Genomic DNA, 12715 nt, shown 5'->3' on the forward strand with positions numbered 1-12715 from the left:
AAACCTCAATGGTTTCTCTTTTTCTTTTCTTTCTATTAAAGGTGTCTTGACTCTGTTCTTTCCCTAATGAATTCTGGTGAAATGGGTTGACTCTTAATAAGAAGCAATGTACATTACCTCCTAAAGCAACATGGTAAAGGACAGTCAGAGCTGGAGGCCTAGCTACACTCCCTTGAGAACTCTTTGGGACTCATCTGTCTTACCAACTTTATTCATAGCTGTCCACATCCTTTTTTCTTTTTCTCCCAGCCCATAAAAAAATGAGTACGAAAGACCACTTGGTACATGAAGTCTCTTACATTTTATTTGTAGTCAGCTAATACACAGAGAACTATTTTAGTGCAGACCAATATTCCACGAGGTTGGGCTTTTCATTGAGATCTAGGAAAACTGTTTTTTTTTTTTTTTTTCTTTGCAGGGTGTGTGTTTATGTGAAAGAATGCTCAGAGAACTCCCTGGGGGTACAGCTTCTTCCTGAAAAGGGGCCTGGATCCTTCCAACATTTTAAGTGAACAAAATTGCTAGGCATTATCTTCTGGCGTTAAACCTAATGGAGCTGCAAGAGACCCAGCAATGCCAAGGGGCCCATGAGGTGAGCTGGGAAGGGGAAATGTCCATGTTCATTCTTTGGACATGGTTTATGATTATGAAGGGAAAGTTGTTACATTAGAGGAGTTTAACTGTTATACTCCACACATTTGAAAAGCCAGTTAGATCTTTCACTTACAGGAAAATCAAGAAAACAGCCACGAGCAAAGCCAGAAAACTAAAGAGTTTAAGAAAAGTTTCAAAGGAAGATGGGGATTCTTGTACGGTTCGAGTTTTGGTGGCTTTCACTGTTCGGTCCCACTGGGTCAAGATGGCCTTTCTGGCTCCTTCCCATTTTCCTGGACCAGTCAGGCGGAAATGGTAAGGTGTGCATGGGCCGAAGAAGATGCTCAGAGCCAGGCGTGGGTCAGTCAGCAGCATGGCCCGCAGATCTGGTTTTGCATTGATAGAGGTCAGGAGGTCATCTATGTATGTTATATAGTCTGATTGCAACGCCTTGCAGTAGCACAAGCCAAACCTTTCCAATAGGAAGAATGGGAAGAGAAAGAACAACAGTCACAAAAATAATAATCCTGGAAAATGTTAATGCAGTCTTTGTCCAAAGCAAACCCGGACTGACACCAGATTGGGAATGGCTTGCTGTATTTTCTGTTATGTCCATGGGCATTTACAATGCTCTCTTTCTATTTCTTTTGTTGCTTCTTTGGGGCAGGGTCTCAAATTCTAGAGCAGGTTGACCTCTTACTCAATGCACTCTTCCTGCCCAGACTCCCTTCTTTTTAGATTACAGTCACCATACTTGACTTCATTCTTCCTTAAATCTCAATTGTTTTCTTCACTTTTATAATATGATGAGCCACAAAAATCCACAGAGTGAAATTCTCACACTGCTGTTATTAGTCCTTAGACTCACTGGGTGACTTTCGTGATAAGAAGAGTCTACTTTATCTACTAGTTCTAATTATTTATCCATTATATAAGAGTCCGATGAGACAAGACCATATTCTAGTCTGAGGATGAAGGAAGAAAAAACCGTCAGGGTTAGAGAGATGGCTCAGCAGCTAAGAGTTCTTATTGCTCTTGTATAGCACCCAAGTTTGGTTCCCAGCACCCATGTGGGAGCTCATAACTGCCTATAACTCCCTAGGGAATCTGATGCTGTGGACTCTGCAGGTTTCTGCATGCAGGCACACACGTATCCACACACCCTGACCCTCTTTTAAGAAAAGAAACATCTATGATGCTTTTGTTATTTTGGACCTTAACTCTTAGACCAAACTGGAGCAACATTTGAAATTTGAGACTCTATGAATCAGACAAAGAAGTTATTAAAATAGAGCAATTAAAGAAAAAGAGCCCTATTCTTTATCCCAGACTGGTCAGAGTTTCACTATGCATCCCAGATGGGCCTCAGACTTGCACTAATCCTCCTGCAGCAGTCTCTCCATCACTGGGATTACAGGTGTGAACCAATAAATTTGGTTACTTTGTTAGTGTGTGTATACATGGTGTGCATGTTCATAGGTATATGAACACACACACACTGCATTTGTATAAGAAGGTGAATATCATCATGTGTGCACATGTGTGCAGAGGCGAGAGAATGACCTGCTGAGGTATTGTTTCTTGCCCTCCCTCCTCTTTTCTAAGACAGACTCTTTCATTGTCCTGGAAGTTGCCAAGTAGGTTAGGCTGGCAGCCAGTGAGCCCTAGGAGTCTGCTTTCTCAGTCCTGGGATTACAAGCGTGTGCCGGCACAGATGGCTTTCTGGGGACTGAACTCAGATCTTCATGCTGGAAAGGCAAGCACTCTACAAACTGAGTTATCCCCACAGCTCATGTTTTGAAATGCTTTCCCCCTAGAATCCTTTAGACGTTTAAATGAAGATGGCTTGTCACACAGTGAAGCGGGTAAAGCCAGAGGTATTTTTGCTGTTAGGGAGCCACAGTGGATGATGGCCTGGAGTCTCTTCTTTGCTGCCCATGTCCCTCCCTTCCCTTTCCTTTGGCCCTTTTGTGGGTATGAAAAGCAGAGCACAAGCAGCCTAGAAAAGGTCCACCGGGAATGTGAACAGCTTTCAGGGCCATTACAGGGCTTCTGTGTCTAGTGCAGGACGTCTCCATGGTAACACAGAAGCAGCCATTGACAAATGCGTATGTCTGCGTAGTAACAAAGCCATGTACAGCCACCCTGTTATCTAATTAGCAAAAACTACAAAATCTCTATCTTCAACAACTATTTGAAAATGAAAAACTAGGTCAGTGGGTCTGACCCATGGAGCAAGATGGACTGATTCCTGCTTTAGAGTAACATCTTGGATGAAATAATAAAGCCAGTAGAGACCTGTTGAGTAAACGGATCCTCCCCAGAAGCATACGGTCTGTCTGCCTGCTGAGCGTGGATACAGTGCAGGATAACGTACCTGGTCTGTGAGGGTTCCTTACACTAGGATTAGAACCCAAACTCTAGACAGTTCTAGGAACTTAAAAATGCCTCAGTTTAACTGCCTGCTTCCTCTGTCTGTACACAGGCTCTCTTAAGCCTTCCATCTCCGACATGTCTCTTTGCAGTGTGGAGCTAGCCCAGCTCCCTTTACTGTTTCATCAGCTTCACTATCACTCACAAGGATCCCTCCCTCCACTCACCCGCTATGCTTGTTTTTCTTCCGTTCATTAACTTCTTCCATCATGACACTTGGTGGTGGTAACGTAGTCGCACCTAGAAAACAAGCGCATTACGACTGTGCAATCTAACTTCAGCTCTAGGCTTTGGCGGATGGGTATGGCTGCTTTCTGACCTGACCGGTGATGTGTTCCTGGCATCAATGTTGATGCTGCTGATTGACGAGTATTTGCCCATCCCACCAGCTACATAATGTGACAGAACCTCACAGCTGGTTTGACTGACTGATGCCATTTAATTGACTGAACCTTTAATTTTGATTGAACGAGTTGATTCAGTCAAAATAACAGGGAGGCACATGTCTTTTAAACAACTGATTTATAATCTGTGCTATGGTGATATGTCACTGTGCCAGAATAATTTGTATTGAATGGATTCCAGTTTTAGCTTCCACTATTAAGATCCACACATGGCAAACAACCACTTAATAAGTGTGCCCAGATATTTCTCACAGTTACCTTTTAGGACCTGAACAACCCATCGAGCTTGCGTGTCTCCTGTGGGTACCATGGAGCCCAGGGGCTTGATGAGGCCAATCACAGCCAGAGTTGGTTTTGGCAGATGCGCAGGGAAGATGTACTTGTACAGTGATGCCTGGCCATCCTCAACTTTCACTATGGATTCGTCGAGGAAGGGGAACGCAAAGGTGTATCCAGTGGCAAAGACGATGATGTCAATAGGCTCCTCCTTTGGCGTGTTGTGAAACACGACAGAGTTTTCCTTCACCTCCTTGATGCTGGGCTTGATCAACACTTTTCCGGTGATGATGCGACCTGGGAGCTCATCATTTAGCACAGGCTCTCTCAGCTGAGTCCTAAACAAATCAGGAGCAGAGAGAGATGTGCAAGTCAACATTAGAGCTAGTACTCCTGCTGATTCTTCTCTCGGCTGGACTAGTGCTGCCAGTCTTTGAAAGGAATGGGCAATATCTAAAGGTTATAAAATGTGTTTATCAAAAAGCTCCTGTACAGAGCTACTAAGCAATTTGAATAGAGAAAAAAATTATTTTGAATATATCTAGATGGGCTATGTTTACTTCAAATTGATATTGTTCTAAGGCAAAATATCATGAGTGTTGATTTTAGCTGGGTTATGTCAGTATCTGGTTGGCATTGATCACAATTGAGCACTGTTAGCAAAATTCAGATGAACAGAGAAGGAAAATGTCAGGGAGAAGTGTCTTAAAGGGTTTTGTCTTAAGCCTTAGTGACATGTACAGGAATGTACTAATTAAAGTAGTTTGACCACCTCAAAAAAAAAAAAAAAAGCTAGAGACCACTGCACTTTCTTTTTCTCTTGATTTTCAGCATTCCACTACTGCTCTTCTAGGGACAACAGATTGTTGAAGGGAAACTGGGAAGCCTGCATCTGGCAAGAATATTTGATCCTCTAGTTCCTCTTCCTAGAGAATAATTGTGTAAGGAAATCATCATTGTGTTCCAAAGGAACAGACAGCATCCTCTTTTTATAGTGTACCTTTGTCTCAGCAGAGAGAAATACATTACTAAGTTGCTTTGGTATGAGCTGAACATGTGTATGGATTGTGGTGAATTCACAGAGACAGATAGGTCGGTAAAATGGAAACAGCATGGAAGAAGGAGGTAGAAAGATTGGTTTTCTTTATACTGTGGACACATGACAGAGCCTGGGCGAGTTGAGTGGTTCTTAGGGGCTTTCTTCTGTTCATCTGAAAAATACACATGTTGACATTTTGGTCAATATATTGGGCAATGAAACAGCATTGTTGTATGTGGCACTTTTGGAAATGGAAAAGGACTGATTACGTCAAAGAGAATAGGAATTGTATTTCTTTAGTCCTGTCAGCTACCAGCCAGGCTACATAAAACTTACGACAGAAAAGGCTTCGGTGGACAGAGCCAGAGCTCTAGAGAGACCTAGAGGGAGAAGAGGAAATAGAGACATGGGGACAGTAAAGAGAAAAAATGTTAAGAGGAAAGAAAACACAGAGACTATGTCTCTGAAGATGCAGATACTGACACTTTGGTGGAATGAAAAGGCATATGAGAAAGTATGTCTGTGACAGTTTTAGACATGGAAAAGGATGGACCACATTAACCATTGGTGACATTATATAATGTGGTCTTGGGCTACCCCCATTCATATTAGTCTAGAACAAAATCTGGAGGAGACCAGAGAGGGTTTGCAGTGTACCTGGCAATGAATTTGTGTTGTTGTGATGACTATTCTTAGCTGTCAACTTGACTACCACTAAATTAACTAAGAACTCAAGGCACTGGGGAACCTTGTGAGGGAATTTTTAGTTAATTGAATTGCTTGAGGTCAGAAGACCCATCTTAAATCCAGGCACCACATTTTTGTGGCAGCCTATATAAAGAGGGAAATTTAAAAAGCTTTCTTTTTGCCCTCTTGCCCTGTTCTGTCTGGCATGCTCATTCCCTCTCTGGCATCAGAGCCTTTCTCTTTGGGATTCTGTCAGACACTGAAGACTAGCTGAGACATCCAGCTCTGTGGACTGAACAACTTCTGAACAGCTTCTGGATTCTTGGCCTTTCCACCAATAGACAGCATGGTTGGAGTATCAGGACCAGAGCCTTAAAGCAACTCTAACAAATATCCATGTATTTGTGTGTGTGTGTGTGTATACATATGTTATACATATATTCATATATGTATAAATTAAGAATATCAGTTTTGTTCCTCTAGGAAATTCCAATGCAATTGTCTAAACTTAATGAATAACAAACTGACATTTGTTTCTTGCTGATGGGGTAAGCTGTAGGTTTTAAGTAAAGGTTAGAGACTGAAATCAAGAGCTAGGGAAAATGATTAGTCCAAGTAACTTTGTGTCTTAGCTTTTCCACACTAAGAGAATATAGTAATACTTCCATTAAAGAGTAGTTGGCAAAGTGAAACACAGAAACCTGTTGACTGAGCACTTGCTAGTTAGCATCCATCACAAAATAAACTTGTTTATGAGGTCTTTCTAACGTTTACCACAGCTATTGTCTTGTTTGTTTGCAGGTGCTATTGGAAAGGTTAAGACTCTTTCTTCTAATACCCTTCATCAAATTGATTAGGTTTACCTGTCTTCTGGAGCCACACCGTAATTCACATGGTTGAACCAGCTGTTCATCTTTTTTGACATCAACCAACTCACAACTGGAGTTGGGAGAAGATTTCTGAGCATGTTCTGAAATCGTGTCATGAATATCATGTCCCATGGGTACCCTGAATCAAAGACTCGGCTGATCACCCATGCCCCTCCGGTGGTGCTGAGGAACACCTAGAATCAACCAGAGTTTCAAGAGGTGAAGACCGATAATGTCAACTATTGTGAAAATTACACACCTGACATTATAGCTTTGATTCTTCTAATAGTTTTGAGTATACAGAATATTTAGCCACCACAGGTTTTATTATGAAATAATACCCACTGTTTACTGGGCTTGAGATAATAGAGCAACTTACAGGGGGTTTTAAGTCTCCTGTGAGGTGGCAACAGACTGTAATTTTATACACTCACCGTAGGTGCAGACAAGAACAGGGCATGGTGGAAATTGGAAGTTGTCAACAAAGGTGATATTAATATAGGTACTACTTTGATTGGCACTGCAATTTTTTTTTTTTTGGCTTTTCAAGCCAGGTATAGCCCAGGCTCTCCTGGAACTCTCTCTGTAGACCAGGCTGGCCTCGAACTCAGAAATCCATCTGCCTCTGCCTCCCAAGTGCTGGGATTAAAGAAGTGCACCCAGCTAGTGCAGTTTGTTAAAGTGTTAATTTCAGTATGTCCTCCCTCCCTCCCTCCCTCCCTCCCTCCCTCCCTCCCTCCCTCCCTCCCTCCCTCTCTCCCTCCCTCCTTCCCTCCCTCTCTCCCTCCCTCCTTCCTTCCCTCCTTCCTTCTTTCCTTCTTTCCTTCTTTCCTTCTTTCCTTCCTTCCTTCCTTCCTTCCTTCCATCCTTCCTTCCTCCCTCCCTTCCATCCTTCTTCCCTCCCTCCTTCTTTCCTTCCTTCCTTCCATCCTTCCTCCCTCCCTCCTTCCTTCCTTCTCTCCTTCCTCCCTCCTTCTTTCCTTCCTTCCTTCCATCCTTCCTCTCTCCCTCCCTCCTCCTTCCTTCCTTCTCTCCTTCCTCCCTCCCTCCTTCCTTCCCTCCCTCCCTCCCTCCCTCCTTCTTTCCTTCCTTCCTCCCTCTCTCCCTCCCCTCCTTCCTTCCTTCCTTCCTTCCTTCCTTCCTTCCTTCCTTCCTTCCTTCCTTCCTTCCTTCCTTCCTTCTCTCCTTCCTTCCTTCCTTCCTCCCTCCCTCCCTCCCTCCCTCCCTCTGTCCTTCTCTTCCTCCCTTCTAGCTGTCCTTTTCTCTCAGCCACATTGGCTGTTTGGCTATTTTTACTTACCAGCTAGCTGATTAAGCTAAGGCAGTAGTGTTTTGATATCCACACAGTAAGTAATTTCCTAGATAACTGTTCAGAAAGCAAAAACATTTGGCTACCAAATCTGTTATTTTGTGGATACACACAGACTGAACAGATTGCTTTTTCTCCTACAACAGTGGGGCAGGAAGGCTACAGCCAATGTTATTTTTCATAACTTTATAATCGCATAGACCAGAGGACACTGAACAGGAAAGGTGGTAAGAGGCTCTGATGTGTGAGCTATGGGCTGCCTCTGCGTCATGATGTAGAATTGTAGACACTAATTCTGCTTTAAACCAAGGGGAACATTTCTTTTTAAATTCAGAAATGACAAGATAAATGTCAAAGCATGTGTTTGAATTACAGGAATTTCTAGATAATTAGAGAAAAAACCAATGTTACCACATGGGGAGACTGATCCTTCTAAGTTTTTAATTTTGTTTTTGTTTTTGGTTTTGGTTTTTTTTTTTGTTTTTTGTTTTTTGTTTTTTGTTTTGTTTTTTTTTCTGAGACAGGGTTTCTCTGTGTAGCCCTGGCTGTCCTGGAACTCACTCTGTAGACCAGGCTGGCCTCGAACTCAGAAATCTGCCTGCCTCTTCCTCCCAAGTGCTGGGATTAAAGGCATGCACCACCACTGCCCGCCCCCTTCTAAGTTTTATTTTAGGAGTTCTTTTCTTTTTATTCAGAACAATGTCATCAAATTGCTATGTCTCTTTAAATCAATTAACCAGTGTTTTAGTGAATGGACCATTCATCAATTCATCTTTCTAAAGTAATAGAAGGGGATCTCAAAGCTAAACATCCCCAATTCTCTTTCTTCATACTTTTTCCATAATTATTTATCTGGCATCCGATTCCCTTACAGTTTCATGTTTCATGAGAGTGGATCTTGATTTTGTTGGTTTGGACCTGGCATAGCACAGCATTCTGCACATTCTGAGTAGGGAGAGGACACTTTGTACCAAGTCACATGTATTTTACAACATAAGAGAAAGCTCAGAGAGGAAGGAAGGGGGAGGATCTGCAAAGAGGAATTAAAGACAAGGACGTGAAAAGGCCAACAGCAGCTCTTCAGAAAGAATGAGAGTGGTAGATCTGACCCAGATTACTGAGTGCTCTAGGATACAGGGCTAGCACATGTACAATTTATTATTTTCTTTCAGACAATGAGAGTCACTAGATTTTCAAACTCAGGATGCCATGTGAAGGCAAGTGTGTGCAGGATAGTTTTTACTGTCAGCTTGACACAACCCAAGGAACCTGGTCAGAGGAACCTCAACCGAAGACCTGTCTCCATCAGATTAGCCTGTGGCCAGGCCCGCCTTGATTGATGATTGATGTGGGAGGTCCCAGCCCATTGTGGGCAACAGCATCATCCCTGGATGGACAGGTGGGCCTGGGTTGCATAAGCAAGCTGGCTGAGCATGAGCCAGTGAGACAGCAAGCAGTGTTCCTCTGTGGTTCCCTTGGGTTCTATCACTGATGGACCGGGAAGCATCGCCAAATAACCATTCTGTCCCCTAAATTGCTTTTGACTGTGTGTTTATCACAGCATTAGAAAGCAAAAAAAAAAAAAAAAAAAAAAAAAAAAAAAAAAAAAAGCACGGGACCAGATGGCTTCAGTGCAGAATTCTATCAGACCTTCATAGAAGACCTAACACCAATACTCTTCAAACTATTCCACAAAATAGAAACAGAAGGAACTCTACCCAACTCGTTCTATGAAGCCACAATTACGCTGATACCAAAACCACACAAAGATCCAACAAAGAAAGAGAACTTCAGGCCAATTCTCTTATGAATACTGATGCAAAAATACTTAATAAAATTCTTGCCAACCGAATCCAAGAACACAACAAAACAATCATCCACCATGATCAAGTAGGCTTCATCCCAGGGATGCAGGGATGGTTCAATATAAGGAAATCCATCAATGCTATCTACTACATAAACAAACTCAAAGAAAAAAACATATGGTCATCTCATTAGATGCAGAAAAAGCATTTGACAAAATTCAGCATCCTTTCATGGTAAAAGTCTTGGAAAGAACAAGAATTCAAGGCCCATACCTAAACATCGTTAACGCAATATACAGCAAACCAGTAGCCAACATCAAACTAAATGGAGAGAAACTTGAAGCAATCCCACTAAAATCATGGACTAGACAGGGCTGTCCCTCTATCTCCATATCTTTTCAATATAGTACTTGAAGTTCTAGCTAGAGCAATGAGACAACATAAGGAGGTCAAGGGGATACAAATTGGAAAGGAAGAAGTCAAATTATCACTATTTGCAGATGACATGATAGTCTACTTAAGGGACCCAAAAACCTCCACCAGAGAGCTCCTACAGCTGATAAACAACTTCAGCAAAGTGGCTGGTTATAAAATCAACTCAAGCAAATCAGTTGCCTTCCTATACTCAAAGGATAAGCAGGCTGAGAAAGAAGTTAGGGAAATGACACCCTTCACAATTGCCACAAACAATATAAAGTGTCTTGGTGTGATTCTAACCAAACAAGTGAAAGATCTATACCAGAAGAACTTCAGGTCTCTGAAGAAGGAAATCAAAGAAGACCTCAGAAAATGGAAAAATCTGCCATGCTCGTGGATTGGCAGGATTAATATAGTTAAAATGGCCATCTTGCCAAAAGGAATCTACAGATTCATCGCAATCTCCATCAAAATCCCAACTCAGTTCTTCACAGAGTTAGAAAAAGCAATTCTCAAATTCATCTGGAATAACAAAAAACCCAGGATAGCTAAAACTATTTTCAACAACAAAAGAAATTCTGAGGGAATCAGTATCCCTGACTTCAAGCAATACTACAGAGCAATAGTGTTAAAAACTGCATGGTATTGGTACAGTGACAGACAAGTGGACCAATGGAATAGAATTGAAGATCCAGAAATGAATCCACACACCTATGGTCACTTGATCTTTGACAAAGGAGCCAAAAACATCCAGTGGAAAAAAGATAGCCTTTTCAACAAATGGTGCTGGATCAATTGGAGGTCAGCATGCAGAAGAATGTGAATTAATCCATTCTTATCTCCATGTACTAAACTTCACTCCAAGTGGATCAAGGACCTCCATGTAAAACCAGACACAGTGAAACTAATAGAAAAGAAACTGGGGAAGACCCTTGAGGACATGGGCACAGGGGAAAAGTTCCTGAACAGATCACCAATAGCTTATGCTTTAAGATCAAGAATTGACAAATGGGACCTCATAAAATTACAAAGTTTTTGTAAGGCAAAGGACACTGTTAAAAGGACAAAACGGCAACCATCAAATTGGGAAAGGATATTCACCAACCCCACATCTGATAGAGGGCTAATATCCAATATATACAAAGAACTCAAGAAGTTAGACCCCAGGGAACCAAATAACCCTATTAAAAATGGGGTAGAGATCTAAACAAAGAATTTTCACCTGAAGAAATTCGGATGGCCGAGAGACACCTTAAGAAGTGCTCAACATCATTAGTCATTAGGGAAATTCAGATCAAAACAACCCTGAGATTTTACCTTACACCAGTCAGAATGGCTAAGGTCAAAAACTCAGGAGACAGCAGGTGTTGGCGAGGATGTGGAGAAAGAGGAACACTCCTCCACTGCTGGTGGGGCTGTAAGATGGTACAACCACTGTGGAAATCAGTCTGGAGGTTCCTCAGAAAACTGGACATGAGACTTCCAGAGGACCCTGCTATACCTCTCCTGGGCATATACCCAAAGGATTCCCCGGCATGCAATAAAGACACATGCTCCATTATGCTCATAGCAGCCTTATTTATAATAGCCAGAAGCTGGAAAGAGCCCAGATGCCCCTCAAAGGAGGAATGGATACAGAAAATGTGGTATATTTACACAATGGAATACTACTCAGCAATTAGAAACAATGAATTCACAAAATTTTTAGGCAAATGGTTTGATCTGGAAAATATCATCCTAAGTGAGGTAACCCAATCACAAAAAAATACACATGGAAGGCAATCTCTGATAAGTGGATATTAATTAGCACAGAATCCCTGAATACCCAAGGCACAAATTGCATAACAAATGACTCCCATGAAGAAGTATGGAGAGGGTCCTGATTCTGGAAAGGATTGATCTAGCATTGGAAGGGAATATAAGGACAGAGAAAAAGGAGGGAGGTGATTGAAGAAGGGACGGAGAGAAGAAGGTTTATGGGACATATGGGGAGGGGGGATCTGGGAAAGGGGAAATCATTTGGAATGTAAACAAAGAATATAGAAAATAAAAATATTAACCCCCCCCCAAAAGAAAGCAAACTAGCACTGTGGCTCTTCTGAGAGTTTGTTAGTTGATGATTTGAGTTTGCATGGTTTGTTAAGAGTGGGAGAATGACTGTGAGTGGGGTTGTCAGGATGAAGGGCAGTGTTTCCTAACTCACAGACTTTGAGTCTTTGAGGCTTGGGTCTGAGGACTGGCTCTAACAGCAGGTAGTGGCATGCCTTTTGTAGTGAGGGGTATGAGCGGTGTGTTTTGGTGACAGAAGTAATGGATCAAGGAGCACCTAGTACAGTATTTGGCAATGAGTGATATAAATATTAACTGTTTGTACAGTTTTCTTAGGAGACAAGGAAGCAGGCTCAGCATGAGGTCGTAGGGACCTGGGAGGACTGTAACCAAAGACAGAGAAGGGTAGATAAGAGATGTTAGCAAGGAAGAGTTGCCAGGCCTGAGGGAGCCATGGGACTGAGTGAAGAAACCATGTGACCTGCAGCTCTGGTTGAATGATAAGTGACAAAATTAAATGCCAGAGAAGCTAGTCTCGGAGGAAAGGTGACAACTGGAATTCATAGTAAAGCATGTGACAGTAAGCACTTATCTGGGCATGATCGTGCATGTCTATAATTGTAGCATGTGAGTGACAAGGACAATAGGAGTTCAAGGTCATCATCACCCAGACAGCAAGTTCCAGATTAGCCTGAACATCCTGAGACCATGTCTCAAATCAACCCAAAAGTCCTTCATCTGTTGTTATCTGGGTCTGGTGACATAACTCCAGCACTGGGGAGGTAGAAGCAGAAGGATCCTTACAGTTTCAAGACCAGCCTTATCTACATATT

The 12715-nt window shown here is 42.2% G+C and overlaps 1 protein-coding gene across 1 annotated transcript in view; it reads right to left on the reverse strand.

The window, feature by feature from the left end:
• Window positions 1-298: 298 nt before the first annotated feature.
• The window catches only part of Fmo1 (flavin containing dimethylaniline monoxygenase 1), a 33838-nt gene continuing 21421 nt past the window's right edge, over window positions 299-12715 (reverse strand). The window contains exons 6-9 of the mRNA XM_052200320.1: window positions 6297-6496; window positions 3690-4045; window positions 3195-3267; window positions 299-1066 (exon numbers count right to left, since the gene is read on the reverse strand). Coding sequence (XP_052056280.1) covers window positions 724-1066; window positions 3195-3267; window positions 3690-4045; window positions 6297-6496 — 972 coding nt within the window. The 3' untranslated portion in view covers window positions 299-723. The remainder of the gene's footprint in view (window positions 1067-3194; window positions 3268-3689; window positions 4046-6296; window positions 6497-12715) is intronic.

This window comes from Apodemus sylvaticus, chromosome 12 (genome assembly GCF_947179515.1).
Source record: "Apodemus sylvaticus chromosome 12, mApoSyl1.1, whole genome shotgun sequence".
In the NCBI taxonomy this organism is placed as follows: Eukaryota; Metazoa; Chordata; class Mammalia; order Rodentia; family Muridae; genus Apodemus; species Apodemus sylvaticus.